We start from the raw sequence: 19,745 nt of genomic DNA, 5'->3' as shown, positions 1-19,745 counted from the left end.
CCAAGGTGACCAGTGGAGGTGGTCACAATCCCCTGACATTCCTGTGGCTTCTCTTGAAGGGAAGGAGAAGTCCCAGAGAAGGTGAAAAGGTAGCTGAGATGAGCAGAGAGATGGAAGCTGACCTGCCTTTCTCTCCTCCTACCCAGGCACTGACAAAAAGCCTGGGGCCCCTTTAATTAATTTCTTCATCTGCTCCAGCAAGGATGAAATGTACCTAATAACTGACATTCTTAAAGCCCCTTAAGAGTCCCTGGTGGCAGGTGGTTGCTATTTTAAAACATAAAAATATTAGTCGAGGGAATCAATCAATGAATAAACCAATATTTGTTTACCATTTGCAATGTGCTTAGCACTGTACCAGTTGCAAAGGTGGGCACGGTAAGTATAAAACACGGCCTCAGTTGGAGGGAAGCCACGCCCACAGTGCTTATGAGCAGGCTTTAGAACTCAGAAAGAACTGAGAACTCAGAACTCACAAAGACCTAAGTTCAAATCCCAGTTCTACTGCTTTTGGAAGTTGCTTAATTTCCCCAAGCCTTACTTTTCTTCCCTGTGAACTGAAGTTAGTAATATTTACTTCATAGGATGTTACAAGTATTCAATATGTACAATATTAGTAAATCATTTAGCTCATAGCAAAAATTCAATAACTAATAGTGAAGGAACAGTCTCGTTGGGGGAAACGAGAAACTCCTATGCAGAACAATTTGTGTATAAAGATAGCACTGGGTATTGCTAGACAAAGGAAACAAAGAATTGAGTAGAGTAACCTATAGGCATGATCTGATCAGATGAGACACTGGAGTGGTATTTTGTAGTCTAGACAGTTTTACGGAGTTGAGAAGTGAAGAGAACAGAGTAGGTTGAAGTCTTCCGGGAAACTTTCATGAGAGAGGTGATTCATGAATCAGAGGCTCCATCTTGACTAGCTGTATCTGAGTGGTACAAGTCAGGGACAAGTAGGGCACAAATAAGTGGCCTTGATCCCTCCCCCCCTCCATCTGCCATCTCTCACCAACCCGTCACACTTAAGCTCCTCAATATAATTGTCTACACATGCACACCCACTTTCCCATCTCCCTTTCACTACTTGTACTCTCGGCTCTTTTACCTTCCCACTCTATTCTTTCTCTGGGGATTTGTTTTTTAATCAATTTTATTGAGGTATAATTTATGTGCAATAAATGACATCCATTTAAACTGTAAAATTTGATGAGTTTTAATAGTTGTTGCACCAGGAAACCATAACCACATTCAAAATATAGAACATTTCCATTATCTCCCCACCACTCCTTAAAAGTCCTCTCGCCCCTTTGTAGTCAGTCCTGCCTTACTCCCCAGGCAACCTCTGCCCTGCTTTCTGTCACTGTACATAAGTAGGTTAGTTTGCATTTTATGGAGTTCTATATGAATGGAAACACACACCATGTAGTCTTTGTGCCTGGCTTCTTTCTCTGGGCAGAAATGATTTTGAGATTCATCCACATTGTTCTAAGTGTCAGTGGTTCATTTCTTTTAGTTTCTGGACAGTGTTCCATTGTATACACAAACCACAATTTGTTTATCCACTCACCTGTTGGTGCACAATTGGGTCATTTCCAGCTGGAGACGATTGCAAATAAAGCTGCTATGAATTCTAACGTACAAGCCTTTGTGTGAACATACGTCTTCATTCTCTTGGATAAATATCTAGGAGTGGAATAGCTGGGTTGTATGGTAGGTGTATGCCTAATTTTTAAAGAAACTTCCAAACCGTTTTCCAAAGTGGTTATACCATCTTACATTCTCATCAGCAGTACAAGAGAGTTCTAGTTCCTTCATTATTCTCACCAACACTAGGTATGGTCAGTCTTTCTAATTGTAGCCATTCTAATTTTCCTGATGACTAGCAATGTTGAGCATCTTTTCATATGCTTAATGGCCGTTTGTATATCTTCTTTTGTGTGGTGTCAAGTAAAATCTTTTGTCCATTTCTTAACTGGGTGGGTACAAGTCCTTTGTCAGAGATATGTATATAAAATCTCAAGTATTTTCTACTATTCTGTGACTTGGCTTTTCATTTTTTAAATGGAATCTTTTGAAGAGCAACAGTTTTTAATTTTGATAAACTCCAATTGATCAATATTTTGTTTTATAGTTTATATTTTTTGTATGCTATCTAAGAAATCTTTGCTTACCCAAGTTTGCAAAGATTTTCTCTTATGCTTTCTTCTAGAAATTGTATAGTTTTAGATTTTTACATTTAGGTCTATGATGCTTTACCAGTTAATTTCCTAGGCATTTTAATACACTCCCATGGCACCAAGGTCACGCCAATATGCCAACAACTCCTAATTTTTTTTCTCCAGCCCAGATCTTTTCTCTGAGCTCTAGATCCCTGTATCTACTTGCATATCCACTTGAATGTTTTGAAGTCCCTAAAAACTCATGATCTCCAAACTGAATTTTCTATTTTCCTCTCCATGCCTGTACCTCCTTCATTTTTGCCTGTTTTAGTGAATAGGTCCATCCACCCAACTGGTCAAGACAAAAATACCTTCCTCTCTCTCCTACCTGTATTTAATCCATTACTAATCTTGTCTATTGCACCTTGTACATATCTGCAAGTCCATTCAATTCTCTCCAGACCTCACTCTCTAGTTTACCCTCCTGTCCCCTGGGGTGCTGCAAAGGTCTGGGGTCTCCACATCCACTGTTGTCCTACCTCCAATTTACTCGCAGTCCTAGCCTTAATACTCTACATCAGCTTTCCGTGGCTCTTAAGATAAAAGTTGTGATCCTCAGTGTGCCTTACCTCTCCTCTGCCTCTCTTTCTCCCCATCCTTTTCCCCAGCCAGGCCTCTCTTCACTTTTAGGCCCAGATTCAGCAGTTTTCCTTGATTTCCTAAAAAATATCTCACGCATTTCCCTTCAGGGCCTTCATAAGCTGTTCCCACTCCCTGGAAGAGTCTTGCCACTTGTCATATTACTACTCTTCCTTCAGACTTCAGTTGAAATGCCACTTCCTTGGGAAGGCTTCGCTGAACTCCTGGCCCAGGTCAGGCGCCCCTTATAGAAGCCTCTGCTCCTCCGTCCTGCATCACTATGGTAATTGAATGATTATACGTGTGATTATTACTATTCATCCTCCCTCTAGAATGTAAACTTCATGAGGACGGCAATCATTTCTGCTTGTTCCCAGTTCTATTTCTACCATCTAGCACATTTCCATGCACATAGCAGAGGAATACTTATTGAGACAAGAATTGACTGACTGACTGACTGACTGAAAGAATGAATGAATGAATGAATGAAGACAAAGAGAAGGGCAACCCAGGATAGGAAGGGGGAGGGGGTGGACCATGGGACATGAGCTCACCAAGACAGAGGGTCAGAATGGAATCATGTGGTTGTGGGAAACACATTATTGATCTTCTTTTTGAATAGGGAATCAATAAATAATTTTCTCTCCCCAATTGTGTAAGCAGACAACTAATTATAGCACAACTGGTGGGACCTATGTTGCTCTCATCAAAATCAAAACCTGTAACCAGCTTTGGAAGCCTATGGTAAAACAATTCAGCACAAAAGATGCAGATGTAACTTTGAATTCTCTGATCACAGCAGCTTCCTGTTTAAAAGAAATTAAGTGCAGGCATCAAAAGGCATAAGCAAGAGGAGAAAGTTCAATTAGAGGAAGATATTTTCATTAGCCAATTGGAAAAGAGAGAGATTTTTTTTCACTTTTCCTCTAGAGCTTTTGGAAATCCTATTCACAGGGATGTGCAAGGCCAGTTCAAGCCTGACTGAGCAGAGTTGGGGAGAGAGCAGGGTCCAATGATTTGAGTGGGGGCTTCGCGGTGAGAGAGCTGGAGCCTGGGTCCCAGCTCAGCATGAGTTTCCACAAAACAGCAAGAAGCAAGTAGACTTTGTTATTTCCATCTTGCCTCAGTTTATCCAATAAGACATTATGTATGCATCCCTCATCTCTCTCCTTAGTGGTTTGTTATTCAATTTTGCCTCTAAATAGAATGAAATGACTAAGTGCACTGCTAGGGTCTGGTTGGAGTGCAGGTCTGCTCTGCCTCCCCTTCCCCCTCCCTACTCTCGTCCTCAGGACACAGGGCTGTGCCGGAAACTTCTCTCCTGCTCCCACTATAATCCTGTGCTTGTTCTGCTCTCATTTTTCCCAAACCAGCACCACACACGAGGCCTTGCATAGCATCTTCCTCTCAGGCCCAGGTAGCTGAATTAAGGGGTCCACTTCTCTACCCTGTAGGAGGTGGCGTGTCCCTAGGTAGGTAGTGGAGGTGCTATTTCACGTGGAACATGTAGAGGGGACAGTCTCTTCTCACTGGTGTGTGCCCCTGTCCACCTGACATGTCACCTGACAGGGCCGCCTGTGAACTCCCCTGTGGGGGACAGTGTGGGGGCCGCCTCTTCATATCTCTTTTGGAGAGGTCACATCATGTAGTGTGGTAGTCATGGGCTCTGGAGCGAGACTCTGTGGGTTCAAATCCCAGCTCTGATCATTACTAGCAAGACTGTGGGCAAGTTCAGTCTCTTCATCCATAAAATGGGGATAATAATGATACGTTACCTCATAGGACTATTTGAAGACTAAATGGGTACATATAGGTAAAGGCTCTTGGAACAATGCCCACCATATAGCAAGTCCATACAAGTGGTGGCAGTGGTCTTCGTGCATTGTTTTCCATCTCTAGTCAGGGATCCTACTGCTTTTGGCCTGCCCAGCACAACGGCATAAGATACCCTTACTCATCATCTGCTTCAACTCAGAAATCAGCAAGACAATATTTTTTAGTTCTATTTGGAAATATTTCTCAGTCAACAAACATTTATTGAATATCTATTCTGTGTCAGGCATTGTATTGGACTTCGGGCACACCACAATGAAAGCACAGTGTATACCCGCTTGAAGTTCGGATTCTATTACGAGAAATGGGCAGAAATGCATTGGTGAGCTTCCATGGGATTGGAGCTAGTGCTTACAAAGGGCCTTAGGAGAAGGGATGCACAGGGACAGATGTGTCTGGGCAGATCTCCCTGAGAAGGTGCCACCCTTACAATCCTCATAGTCATACATCTCAGGGCATCAGGATCTTAATTATGGCATTATACAACTTAGATTTTATTTCTCTTCTGTTATCTAATGCACCATCATATCTCTGAACATAAAATTACAATAGACTGAATAGATTCGACCACCTTTTACTAAGGCACTGTGCTAAGGGCTTTCACATACATTATATCATTTAGCCAATTCTCTGTGAGGACGTCCAGATTTCCTCAGAAACCAGGATGCCAGATGGAATAATTTTTTGATGGATGGAGTCCATTACCAGTTTAGGCCATGAGCCCAGGTGATTGAAAAAGCATAAATCAGGCAATTGTCCTGGTGATGCCACTCTCTCCAATTTTTAAACCTTCTGCAACTAATGGCGCTATTACCTAACTCTTTTGATGATAAAAGAATTAGCTCATTGAATCTCCACAGGATCATCTGGATTGCAGCTTTTCTTTTTCACTGGTTTTCAGAACATTGTTTAATTTTGACACAAAAGAGGGTTGGCTGGTGTCTTTTGTTTCTTTTTGTGTGCTTTGTTTTATCGCCAAAGACTTCTGGCTGTCTGATTTCTACTTAAACCTAGATCTCGTGTGCGTGCCTGATGTATGATGAGAGAGAAGGAGAATCTCTCCTCCCTGTCGTCTCCTACTCCAGCTTGCTTTTCACTCTGAGACCACCAAGTCAAACTCAGCTTGTCAATCAATTTCCCAAATCTGAGCTCTTAAAAGTTCTCACCTAGTTCAAGCCCTCGTTAGAGGGACAGAGAGTAAAACAGGACTGGTGATGGCTGCAGGATTCCCTTCTCTGGAGTCTGGCTGGCTGCAGAGAATGAGTCAGAATAGTCCTGAGGCTGTCTCCCTGGCACTAACCCTGGACCTGTTTTAAATAACGCATCTAAATGTTAATGCACACTTAAGACAACAGTGCAGCTCATACGCTTCCCAAATTGATTTATTTTGCAGTGAGCCTGATGCAATTTACTCAGTATAAAAATGTCTCTGGCAATTAGGGGAACAAAGGGGCAAAGCTGGCAGATTGAAAGGATGACAAACGCAGCAAGATGACGCAAAAGCTTGGGACCAGAATTAAATCTTTTTGAATCAGGTATTTTGGGGAATGTCAATAGCAAACAAGAAAGGCCTTTGTTGCCTGTGAGAGAAACGTGAGGATTCTCCACCTGGAAGAAAGGATGCAAACAATCTAAGAAATGGTTTTGATGAAATGCTCCGGCAGCCTCCATGGTTCCTAACGGTGTCAACTTTAGAGTGTCGGGGGTTCAAACAGCAGGATGCAGCTGGTGGGAGAGTGAGCCAAGCTTAAGCTACATTGTTGGGTTGAGGTTTCCAGATCACTGAAGAACAAGCCCCTGACCACTTCACTGGTAAGATTACATTAGAAGAATGTGGCTCTGGAAAATATGCTGTAGAAGAAACTAAAATTGTTTAGCCTGGGGAAAAAAAATGTTAAGAAGAGACATGAAAACTATCCTCAAAGGAATGAAAAACAGCCTCGTTAGGAGAAAGTAGGCTTGTTGTATATAATTCCAGAGGAGAAACAGAGGATCAGCCAGATAATGGTGAAATAGGAGAAGGAACTAACATATAAGTGTCTGCTCAAATTATTCTAGGTGCCTTATTCACATTATCACAGTACTACTTCATAGGGAAATTGTGGTATTAAATGCTATCACATGCATTAGCTAAGAACATGGTAAACACTCAACACGCTTTAACTACCATTGTTAAAAGCAATAATCCTTATGAAGCTCCTACAAGGTAGGTATTATTACTCCCATTTTATGGAGAGACACCAGAGGCTTGAAGAAATTAAATAACTTTTTAGAGACCTTCAGTAACTTTCCAAGGTTACCAAGCCACAGGGCCATTAGCAAGTTCTTCCTAGCAGCTACAGCTGCCCCACGGTGGGGTGGTCTGCTTTGCAAGATGATGAGCATCCTACTGGTTGGAGCTGAAGTCAGATGGGCTTTGGAAGAGGCTCTCACAAGTAACTATTCCTCTCTGTCCTTGCTATGGTCTGAATGTATCCCCTCTAAATTCACATGCTGTAACCTAACCTCCAAAGTGATGGTATTAGGAGATGGGGCCTTTGGGAGGTGGTTAGGTCACGAGGGTGAAGCCCTCATGAATGGGATTAGCACTCTTATAAAAGAGGCTCCAGAGAGCTCCCTTGCCCCTTCCACATGCAAGGACACAGTGAGAAGACACCAACTATGAACCAGGAAGAGGGCCCTCACCAGAACATGACCATGCTGGCACCCTCATCTTGGACTTCCAACTCCAGAACTGTGAGAAATAAATTTCTGTTATTTATAAGCCATCCAGCCAGTGGTATTTTTTATAGCAGCTCGAATGAAATAAAACCTTCTTCCTCCTCTTCATTATTATTATTATACAAATTAAGGGAAATGCTGGAAGGGAGACGAGTTTCTAATTAGGCTGCCAGGGTGCTGGCTCATCCCCAGCCAGCAGCCTCACTCTCCCTTTCCTTTATGTGTCAACACTTAGGAGCCAGCAGTGAAAGGACCTTGGGTCCCTGTCGACTGGTGGGAGAGACAGGCCTGTAGCTGGATCATCACAAGGCAGCAGGGCCAATGCCATTCGGGGGACCTTAAAAGGGCTTCTCAGAGGAGGAGACATTGAACTGGGTGCTGAAGAATGAATAAGGGGCTCTGTGGTGGAGAAGGGGGTGGAGGACAATCCGTGAGGAACAACCTGTCTCCCTGCAAAGGGGGAGGAGCGGAGGGATGACAGGAAAGTCCTGGAGTCTGAGCCAACAGTAACCAGAAAGTGTGACTAGCTTGTACTCTGAAATCCACTTGTGCTGGGGTAGCAAACAGCTGCATACACGAATTATTTACAGGAACCTGGAGTCCTCACTGTGGGGGAAGATACCGCCAGAGAGAGAGAGAAGGTGAGCAAGTGCCTGGACCCAGCGTGAAATCTTCTGAGCACTTGTAGCAGGACATTTGCTACAAGAGGTGGTGGGGGTGGAGGAGGGTCCAGGGATGAGACTCTTCTGTCTGGAGCCTGCCTTGGTGACAAGGGGACGGGTTCTGTTGCCACATAAGCTGGTGGCACATACACATGAAGGTGTGAGCACTCTGAGAGAGTGGATGGGGCAGGATGGCTGAATGATGGTGCAGACCCAGCACACCTACATTCTCAGGCTGCCAGGCCTTGGCACACGTGCCCTCTCTGCATGGGGTGTCTTCCTCCCATTGTCCACCTGACCAGTCCCCTTCTCCCTTCAGATCCAGCTCAAGTTGTCTTCTCTGGGCCAGCTTGCCTGCCAGCCACCGGCACACAGAGGCATGCACTCCTCCACACCCCTGTGGCACATGTGCACGCACCCGTTACAGCCCTTTCCCCCCAGCATCGCAGTTGTCCCTTGTCATCCAACACCAAACCTCATTGTGAGCCCCTTTAAGGCAGAATGAGCCATCAGAATCCAACCAGTGCTTGGGACAAAGTAAGATCCATAAACGTTTGTTGACAGAATGCACGATGGAATGAATGAGTGAATTCTTTGATACCAGTGGTCTACTGCCTGAATTCCTCCACCTATTTTTAATATCTCCCTCCCCAAGGAGAAATGGTGAGGCTCAATAAACACTTCTGAGATGAGAAGTGATTGTTTCCACGCATTTTGACTTCTCTTTGTATACAACATGTATTTATCACTATGGGATTTGCCAAATGCTATTCTGGCAAGCCAAGGAATTCTAGGTATTCACAGTTCTTTCATCTTTTTAGTGTTCAATCCACCAAGTATCCAGGGAAGAGTGGGAAAACGAAAGCAACCAGCTCAAAAGAGCCTCACTACAAGCCTTGGGCTGTCAAATCTCGAAGGTCAAAACTGGCAGAAGCCGATAGTCTTTTCATTTATTTTTCTTGACGCCCATCAATGAAAGCAATCGTGAGTAAAAGTTGTACCTGCCAGGAAAGGAAATGTCCTTTGTACTTAGTGGCAACCTTCACAGTTGAGGTGCACTCTGACAGCTGCTTCCTGAGCCCTGGAGAGAATTACACATCTATCCCTGGGCGTGGACAGAGGGTGGGGAGAAAATACTTTCCATCTTTTCACTGATTAGAGACTCTTCTGTGATCTCTGACTGGGATTTAATTTTTAGACCCAGAGCTTAGGCTTAAGAAGAGTCACATCATAGACTACCTTAAATTGATCTGATGTCCATTTACCTAACACAGAATACCTACTATGTGCTAGGCACTGTGCCAGACACTGTGGGGAATAAGAAATGTACAAGCTGAGATCTCTGCCTTCAAGGCTTGTGGCCCAGAACTAGACGGCCAAAAATCAGATGAGTCTTCCTAAGAAGAGCTTTTCCTGACTGGATGAGAACAGCTCTCAGTTTCCTGTGTTCTCCTGTTATCATGACTATGAGCAAATCACTGAACCTCTTTGAGATTCAGTGTACTCATCTGTTAAAATGAAGGTAATAATATATATGACATAGAACGTAGTGAAGATGAAATGAGTTGATGGATGTTGATGAATCTGATAACCCGGACATGCGCCGTACAGATATTCACCATGAATATTAATGACATAGTATTTGCCTCCTGAGAACAAAAAGGAGTGCCATGGCTCTGCTATTAATCTGGGACCTAGACGAGAGTCAACACGTGACATGGACCTAGATGAAAGTCAACACCTGACATTCTGAAGAACAAAGATGGGTGATGGATGGTGGATAGATGGATGAATGGATGGATAAATGCATGGATGGAAGGATGGATGAGATGGAGACTCTTTCTGACTCTGAAAAGTCTGGCTTTTCCTAGTCACATTGTATTCTTCTCAGTCCCCTGTGGCCTTGAAAGCTGCAGTCCTTTTGGAGAGAGAATAACAGATGTGTCCTGAGTAGACCCACCAATAGAGACAAGTCCTGTACATGGCCTTGAGTGCACCCTGGCTACCACAGCTTGGGGGCTACACAGGCAGGATCAGGCCAGGGTTGAACAGCCCTGTCACTAGCCTGTCCACCCACGAGGGGAAGAAAAGACTTTCCACCCTGCACACAAGTCCATATCACCTCTCAAGCTTTCTTTTTGACTTTTCTCCTTAGTGTTTACTAAATGGTCATAGAAAGTTACTAGTGTATGGGATCAACCAATTCAAGTTGAAGTGTTAGCTATGATTCTTAATTTTTCATGTACACCAGAATCCCTGTGGCACTTTTAAAAAATACATATGCTCATGCGCCCTTCCCAAGACTAATAGAATCAGAATTGCTTGGGATGGGACTCAGTCGTATGAATTTTGTAAAATCGCTGGAGTTGCAGAATGGAGAAAGGGTTCTGATTTTCACCCCCAAAGCTTGAGACCTATCATGTTAATGGCTTAAAGTCCAGGTGCTCTAGAAAGGACTAGCATTTTAGTAGTTGCTTCAATATTACTACCTACAGGGGTGAGAAATATGATAAATCCAAGCACAGTCAGTGGGACTGGTACTTTGGGGTCCAACATAGAGAACACAGGTGGTCACTCTGAGAATGAAGGGTGTGAAATCAGTAACCTTAGCTGTCCTCACACCCACTCCCCCACAACCCTGAGCAGCTTGGAGAAGGGCCAGCCCTGGACTTCTTAGAGGGGCAGGCAAGAGCAGGGCGAGGGGAGTACTATTAGCAGCCACTCTGCATGTTATCAATTTAATCCTCCCAACAACCCCTTGAGGTGGGCTTATCACCATTTTATAGATAGGGAAGCTGGGGCTCATAGAGGTTCAGAGACTTGCCCACACTCACGCTGTGTGTGGGAGCGCCCTCTCAGTGCACTTAGGGCTCAAGTCTCATAACCGTGCTGTGCTCAGAAAACTCCAAGCTGCACCATTGTTCCTGGCCCAGGGTGTCTGGGAAATATGTCCCTGACAAGCCTGGGTGTGAGTTTTAAGGCTTTAAAAAATTATCTTTAAAGCCTTTGAATGGCTCTCTCTTTTTAGTGTAAATCACCCGGACATTAAAGCCCTTATTGTATATTTATTAGTGTGTTATTCAGACCAAGCGGAAGAAGAGAGAAGCTAACACTGCGAATGACTTTGAAAGTGAGAAAAAGCTGGGCCTGAAATTAAATCATTGTGACACTGCCACTCAAGGGCATCAATTTCAATAAATGATCACCTTTTTTATTCCCGATCCTGTCTATCAGGCAGGCGGGATGCAGGAGAACTTTGGCAGGGGGCGCTGCAGGCCACAGGCCTCTGACTTCCCCACACTGGCCAGACTTGCCCCACTGCCTCAGGCCGCCTGAAGTTAAACCCAGCACAGCTTGGCAAAGGCAGCCAGGCATCTTTTCAGAAGCAAATGCTTGTGGCGCCTTTCCATGCTGCCCTACCCTGAGCCTATCCCTCACTCAGCCTGCTGAGACCATCCAGTCTGTTTACAGGAAGAGTCAGCAGCGGAAGGTCTCCCTGGGTCAGTAGGGGTAACTGTCCTGTTGGCCAGACTAGGAGAGGGGAGCAAAGCGCAGGAGTCTGGGGTGGGGAAACTCGTTTCCCGGTACGCCAGTCCCGAGTAGCAACCAGAAGTGGGATTGCTGGCACTGCAGGAAGGAGGAAGGGGCAGAGTGCAGCTGAATGTCCACTTGAGAAGGTAAGAAGTCAAGGCTGGGAAAGGCTGTGGTTGTTCCAGAACCATGATACAAATTAGTGATGGAAGCAGAACTGACACTGATGCTCCTAACACCCAGAAATCCATATTGCTTTGGGTTAAATTACTTTGGCGTGTCTCCCATTAGGATTACTTCTGGTTTGACAGCTGGGATCTTTGATCAGAACTGACTAGTTTAAAGAAACGTGGCAGCGTGTGGGTACCCAGCACCGACATGGCTTTTTCTTCACCTGGGAAGGGTGGCTGCAGATTTTAGTCTAAGGGTAGTGAGTTTGAGGATTTCTTGATAAAGCTGTTCAGCTGGGGTACAGACTGAACAGAGCGTGGGAGGACTCGGCTTCAGTGTGCCAACATGGACATGAGTCTTGGCTTGTACTTTGACCCTCATCACATCACGTCACGCCTCTCGGCCTCAGCTTCCCCACCAGGAAATCAACAGGGTTGGGGAGAAGATTGAACTCAAGTCTCCTCTGAGCATAGGGGTTAAGATCTTGCAGAAAGGTGAAGCTTTGCACCAAGGAGAATCTTACTTCTCTGCCACCCTCTGAAATGAGCCTTGTTTGTGCTGTGAAATGGCCCTGACAGCTTATCTCGGCTCAAGCTTGAGAATCACCAAATCCTTTAGATTTAAAACATCTTTTCAAGTATTAGTAATTCAAATGATTGGCAACTTCTATCCCCTCAGGGCCCAATTCTTTCTTCTACACACTGTGTAGTTCTGGTCACACATAATAAAGTCCCCAGATACCCGCGGCTGCAGGAGAAAGCCGTGCGCTGGGAGAGGAAGGAAAACCTGTGATGGGTGTCCGGGAAGGAGCCCTGGGGAGTCGCTCCTACATCCGAAAACACCACCGACCCTTGAGCTTGTGTTCCTGAGTGCAGGAGGGTGCCGATTTCACACTGCCAGTTGCTGCTGGATAGCTCTTTCTGAAACAGCTTTCTGCAGCAAGGCAGGGAAGGGCAGCGGGAGGCACAGGGGGCGGCAGCAGGGGCTGGGCTACCTGTGCTGGCTCTGCTGGCCCGTGATCTTAGCTCAGCCTCTTTATATCTCTGGGTCCCAATTTAAAAACATCTGCGCAAGCATGTGCTGTTTCTATTTTGCTTTTGTCTTCCTTACTGGACTGGATGCTCCTTGAAAGCTGTGCTCGTGTCATCTTCGGCTGTGTGTTCCCAGCACCTTATTACACAGGAGGAGCTCAATCCATGGTTGTTAAATGAATGTATGAACTGAAAAGGATCTAGCTTGTATTAAGTGCCTACTACAGTCGGGCACAACGTGAGCCATTTTCCTTACGCTGTTTCACAATTCACCGTATTAAATAGGTATTACCATATTCATTCAATTCATGGGAACTTTGTGGCCTCTAATTTCCAGTTAAGATGTCCTATGTCTGCTGGACTCTGTGGCCAGAGGGGCTGGGCTGTTTGACAGCCCATTTCTCTGCTTCCTTGCTTCTATGGCCATTCTGGTCGGGCAGATGAACAGATGAGCAGGCCAGGCATTCGTTGTCATCTGTTCCCTGGGAGATCTCGGCCAAAGCCAGGCTGCCTTGGCAGACGTGGGCGCTCAAGCTCTGTGCTTCATTAGAACTCATGCATGCTGCTGCTTTCTAGGGGACAAGGAAGGGAGCAGCTGCTGGGATTCCCCAACTGCCTACTCCTGCCTCCAGCACCTCCAGGCAGGCTGCTGTTCCCTCTGACGTTGCATCGTGTGCTCACGACTCGGTGGTTTCCGGGGACTCGGTGGCTGCTGAGTAGTTATTTCTCAGCCCACTCCTCTGAGTCAGGCTCTTCCCAGCAGACTTTGTTATGACAACTTCCTCCCTTATTACTACAAATGCTGAATGTTGTTTTCCAAATAGCGGTCCCCAAACCACCATGTTCTGTTCTGACAGGAAGCCAGCCCTGTTTGTAATCATCACTGTCATCACCACCAGGATGTCACTGTGTCCCCTTTGCCACACTAAGCACTGTGCTGCTGGGGTTGTCTCTGACATTAAAGGGGGTGAGCTTCCGGAGAGGCAAACTGCCAAGGATCTCAAAAACAAAGGATTCTTGAGACTGGCACTGACCTCATAATCAGAGAACAGACAAGTCTCAATCCTTTGTGATCTCAAATTCTGAGCAGAGCAGAGCAGATTAGGGTATTAAATAATGGCCTCTTACATTTGCATCCTGCTCAGAGTGTGCAAAACTCTTTACATCCCTTATTACGTTGACCTCACAGAACCATGTCAGCAGGGCCGACAACATCATCCCCACTTTACAGATGGAGAAACTGAGGTTTGGGAGGGAATGGGATTTGCCTGAAGGCATAGAGCTTATTCATGGAGCATCCTTTCATGGACCATCAAATGCTGGCCTTTTGTGTCCCTAGCACCTCTATGGTCCTAACAAATAGAAAGTAAATGATTGTTTATTGAGCTAGGACTTAAATTCAGGGCTTTGATTCACAGCATAATAATTTTTCTGCTGCACTCTCATGGCCTAATTGAGCTCTTCCAGCAATGGGTAAAAACAGTCTGAGGTTGTGCTGGTTAGGTTCACACCCCCTCCACCTTGTCTAGCTGGTGACCTTGGGTAGGTTTTTTGACCTCACTGAATTTCCTCATCTGTAAAATGGAAGATAATAACAGTACTGGTTCATTGTGCTGCTGAGTATTAAACAAGAAAATGCAGGTAAAATGCACGACAGTAACTGGCTAGCGCATCTAGGAAGTCCTTAATAAGTGTTAGCAACAGTTATTATTACTCAAGGGTAGGGACTGGGCCTTATATATCTTTGTAACCCAGGATCTAGTATAGTGGTTGGCACATACACATGAGTGTAGGGCTCAAGACACTTGCCTACCAACACTGACACTCATCAGGTGACATGGAGCAAGTCCCTTTGCCCTCTTGGGCCTCAGTTCCCACACCTGCGAACTGACAAGGTTGAACTAGGTAAATCCGCCTGTTCCTCCCAGCTCTAAAATGTTCTATTTATTTCAGTGGTTCTCATTGGGGGTGATTTTGCCCCCCAGGGGACATTTGACAATGTCTGAAGACATTTTTATGGTCACAAGCAGGGGAGGTGCTATGGGCATCTAGTGGGTAGAGGCCTGGGAAGGTGGGGACCGTGCATAGGACAGTGCCCACAAAAAGAATTGTCTGGCCCCAGATGTCAACAGCGCTGAGGCTGAGCAACCCAGATCCAACTCTACACAAATACCCAGAGCTCTCTGTATTGCTCTGACAAGCGCCTGTGTCCTGCTGCTTGCCAAGATGCCTGGGGCAGCAGAGTTCCTCCCCGCAGCAGAGCAGTCTATGGATTGCTCCTTCAGCTGCCGCCTTCCACCCTCACCACACTGATCTTGTTGGAGCTGGGGAGCCTGGCTTGGGCATCTTTAATTTAAATTTGAAATCACTCCCACTCATCATCAAACTTCAAGATGGCTCTGCCGGGTTGGGGAGAACATCTCTGCACGGAGATGCACAGAGCCCAGCCTGAGGCAAAGCCCCTGTAGATGTAGGGGCAACCCCAGCAAAGCCATTGAGTCCATGGGCTTGCCCCAGCACCCCTGCTCCCTTTCTCCTGCTTCAACTCCCACCCTCCAGGGGGCAGACCGACTCTGGTGATGGAAGAGTCGCCTTGGGAAGAAAATGCACTGGCCAGCAGAGTGGGCCTTGAGACTGGTGGCCATGGCAGCTTCAGGGGAAGTTCATGGCCTGCACACACCGAGCAGTCTTGGTCTCCTTGTTCTCACCACATGTGGAGGGAAGGCTGCCATCACATGCCCCCTGGCATCATCAGTTTTGACCCACCAAAGAATATATATCATCTCTTTTTGCAAGGTTCCTTTACCTTCCATTTCCTCTTTCCAAACCCCACTCTTTCCCCCTGAGTTCCTGCTGAGAGGCTATGGGTTTCCCAGAAGGAGCATGAATGATGAAACAGGAGACTTGGAGTCTAGTTTGGGCCACATCACTTCCTATTTCCTGTCTCCGCCTCAGTTTTCTCATCAGTTAAATGGGAATTCACTTGGTAGTTATGATCATAGGAGGATAAAGAGGGGAAAACTCTTCAAAAGCCCCCAAGTCTGGTCATACCGTGGATCTATCGTCGTCTTGACCATGCTATACAGGGGAGCAGGCTCTGCTACTCAGGAAGTGCTGAAATCCCTCTGGCACTCTTCCTCTCACACTCATGCACATTCTCAGCCTGCATTTCAGGAAGATCCAAAACTCCATTTCCCTCTGTGACATCAACGATCTCCCCCCACCAGGACCTCAAGAGATTGATTGCTTGAAGTCCCAGAAGCCCTGAGTAGTACTCTCTGGTCTCTGCCAGGCTTGGTGGGGCAGGAGTGTTGAGTGCAGAAGTCAGCATAAAGAGCTCATGAGGGTGGGCAAACGCCTATATGATGGCACTGCAGCTGAGGCCACTACCAGCCCCTCCCATGGATGGGAGGCCTTCCCATCTGGGCTTCTCACAAGAAAGGGAGGCCATGTTGGAGGGAGGCTTGGCCCTGGAGGACAGCTCACACAAAACAATGGGCAGCCCAGACATCCGACATTCCTGATTTCTGGTGAATAGAGCAAGAGGCACTTGGTGGCTGGGCCCCTCCTGGCCAGCCCAATGAGGCATTTCAGAGGCAAGAAGATGAATATGAATTTAGGAATGGGGAGAGCATCCTTCTTGAAGCCAAGATTTCATTCCTGCTGGGATTGTAGCAGCTTGTAGTTCTTTGAAGCACAACTAAATACAGGTGGGTCAGTAGCAGGGAGGTGGGGTGAAGACTTTCAAGAAATTACTAAGGACACCATACAGCTTTACTAGAAAAGCAGTAGGTAGGATCTCTCTCACTGACCCAGAACACCATGGAGGTGGAGGATGGGTAATATCATCGTTCAGATGCGACCCCTCTGAAAAGTATTTTCTTAGAGGGAAGCAAAGTCTAAGTGTAGCTAGAAAGTGGAGGTCTTTCTCCTGCAAACATGCCACAAGGAAGGATCTCTCACCCTTGCTGATTACAAGGGAATCAGATCTGGTGCTCCGCAAAACTGAGGTCTTATGGTGGTATTTATACTTACGGAATGAGGAAAAAAGGCAGGCACAGAGATGCACTGGTTCAAGTTTGCTTTCCAATGTCACTTCTTCTAGAGGCCCGATGGGTCACTGAGTAGGCAAGTATCTCCTGGAAGCTTAAAGGAGTTTACTGACATAGATATTTGGTGTGACTTCAGTGTTGTATAAGCCCTAGAGGTTCTAGAACAAAGCTTGTTCCAATCTCTGCTGAATTGATACCATTGTGGTATCCCTGACCAACTCTGCTCTAGGGTCCCATATTCCTGTAGAACCTGCTTGGGCGGCCATGGTAGTTTGTTCTTTCCCTTCCGGCCCAAGTTCTGCTGGTAAAACTGTTTCCAGCATATTGAATTACTTTTATTTTGGTCTTTTAACATTCCCCTTAGCTGTTTTCTTCTTGGCTTCACCTGGATTTTGGAAATGAATATCTTTAACACCCACTCATTAAATGCCCACTGTGCCATCTGGTTCTCTGGCCTCTGGAAGGACTACCAGCCTGGGCAGCCAGAGGATCCCACAGATCAGTGCCTGAGACACTACCCAGGGAATATTAGCAGTAATGGCTCAATCTGGACCCTACTATTTAAAGGACCATTGTGAGTTCTAAGTAGATGTCACAGACGCTGGAAGTTTGTAGCGACAAGCCAAATTTTTTATATAATTGATTTAGGACACGGGGAAGGACTTACCCATGCTTCCCCGGAGTGGGTACCAGGAGGATCTCTCTTCCAGCCTCGTTGTGGGGCAGCAGCTGGGCGACGTACCTCCCAGAGGGCTGCAGGTGCCTGTGCACTGAGACGGCCAGCCTGCAGTGCTCGCTGCTGCTCCTCATCCACGGGCTCAGGATGGTGTGCTTGGAGTCTGCTGAAGTGTTGAGGAGGAGGAAGGAGCCTGCCAAGAAATAAGGAAAGTGACTCTGCGGGTGTGTCCAGACAGGAGGACCAGTAGCAGCTCTGTTGCAGGATTTAGAGACCAATGGCATCCAAGTCAGCGATGCTGGAGGCCTTTCTCACCTTCTTCCCACACACCCAGCCCTCTTCCCCCTCTCTTAGATTGTCTTTGTAAAAAGTAAAGCCTGAAGCAAGAGGACGGTGACTGGGGACTTAGGCTTTAAAATCAGGAAGACTGAAGTTCTCACCTTAGCTCCCCTGCTTACTAGCTCTATGTCCTTGAGTCTCAGGTTCTTTGTCAGTAACATAGGCAGGAAAACATCTATTTCAAAGGGTGGTTGTGAGGATTATGTGAGATAAGCATGGAGAGCACTTTACCCAGTTTTAGGCAGAGAGGAAGCACCCTATTAAATAATCAATTATTTGATTTTGACCGTCTTCCAAGTTAAAGTAGGAATGACATCTCTCTGATTCTTTGCCAGCCAATAAGCACAATTAACAAAGTCCCATTGGAAATAGGAAGACTAGGGGGTATTACCTAACCACTAAAGAGTGACCAGAGTCAGAAACCCAACCCAGGTGCTAAGATGTTGTTATAGATTTACATCCTGGTCTAGGGGGACAGCCTAAACAGAGCCACTCCCTCCATAAATGCGCCAAGGGTGGAGCCAGGACATCAGTGTCATCTTGTAAACATCCATGTAGGGTCTCTCCATACTCTGCAAACCAGGACTCAGAAGCACCTCAGACCACCCTGTAGGTCACAGTTTAAATCAAGGCTGATCTGAGTTCTCCATGTCACATTCAAGACAACTTGGGACTCAATTCATGTCTGTTAGACAATTCAGAGTTTCCTAAGAATGTACAGGTTGGCTCTAGGTTCTCAAATAGTTATGACCAGTTCAAGATTTTCCGGGAGAGGTGGGTGGCTTGGAGGGGGGTCTTGGAGGGGGCTTTGGGTCACTTATTATGTAGTAGTTAAGATCATGACTCCTGCTCCTTCGTTTACTAGCTGAGTGATCTTGGGCAAAGTGTTAACTTTCTCAGGTTTCAGTTTCCTCGTTTATAAATGGAGTGAAAAAGGTTGGCTGAACTCAATAATCTCTTAAAATCTGTTTCAGCTCATACTTCTATGAGTCATGTAAATTTGCAACTGGTCTCTACAAAGAAAGCCCTATAAATCCCTCCTGGTGCCGTGCCTGTGGCAGTTCCCTCTGGGGCAAGCCAACCCTAATTCCAGTAGCACGGGCCAAGTGACCTACAAGAAATCTATATTCATGGGGATTACTGTCAGTGTAAAAGCACAGCAGCATTTTATTGTTCCAGGCATTCCTTCTGATGCATTAATTTTACTTGCCACACTTCTGCATTGAAGTTTTGGACCATTGGACACTGCTCCTTTAGCAGTGGAAGCCTATTCCAACAAGATCCCTGACTTCTCCAGTGGGAACGAGCTAATGAGTGCTCATCCTTCTAAACCACCCCCCGGCACTTTGAATTAGTCTCCTTCTACAGGAATTTACCAAGCAGGCAAATGAACTAGCAGCTTGCAATAGAGAACGATGCAGATGAAATAAGGGGATTCCTACCAAAAGAAAAGCATTTTCCAAGGAGAAGGTCCTGTGTCAGAAATTGAAGATTTGCAATACAGGCATACCTTGTTTTATTGCGCTTCACAGATATTGTTTTTTTTTTTACGAATTGAAAGTTTGTGGCAACCCTGAGTCAAGCAAGTCTATCGGCACCATTTTTCCAACAGTATTTGCTCACTTTGTGTCTCTGTGTCACATTTTGGTAATCTCACAGAATTTCAAACTTTTTCGTTATTATTATATTTGTTATGGTGATCCGTGATCAGTGATCTTTGATGTTACTATTATAATTCTTTTGGGGCACCATGAATTATGCCCATATAAGACAGGGAACTTAATCCATAAATGTTGTGTGCGTTCTGACTGTTCTATGAACTGGCCATTCCCCTGTCTCTCTCTCTCTCTCTCGTCTTAGGCCTCCCTATTCCTTGATAACCAACAATATTGAAATCAGACCAATAAATAACTCTACAATGGCCT

General features: G+C 45.7%; 1 protein-coding gene across 1 annotated transcript in view; it reads right to left on the bottom strand.

The window, feature by feature from the left end:
• The window catches only part of ALK (ALK receptor tyrosine kinase), a 693,809-nt gene that overhangs the window by 305,513 nt on the left and 368,551 nt on the right, over positions 1-19,745 (bottom strand). Inside the window, exon 4 of the mRNA XM_058551519.1 lies at positions 17,473-17,674. Coding sequence (XP_058407502.1) covers positions 17,473-17,674 — 202 coding nt within the window. The remainder of the gene's footprint in view (positions 1-17,472; positions 17,675-19,745) is intronic.

The sequence above is a fragment of the Diceros bicornis genome, chromosome 12 (assembly GCF_020826845.1).
Source record: "Diceros bicornis minor isolate mBicDic1 chromosome 12, mDicBic1.mat.cur, whole genome shotgun sequence".
NCBI classification, from domain to species: Eukaryota; Metazoa; Chordata; class Mammalia; order Perissodactyla; family Rhinocerotidae; genus Diceros; species Diceros bicornis.
This window is presented reverse-complemented; position numbering and strand designations above follow the sequence as displayed.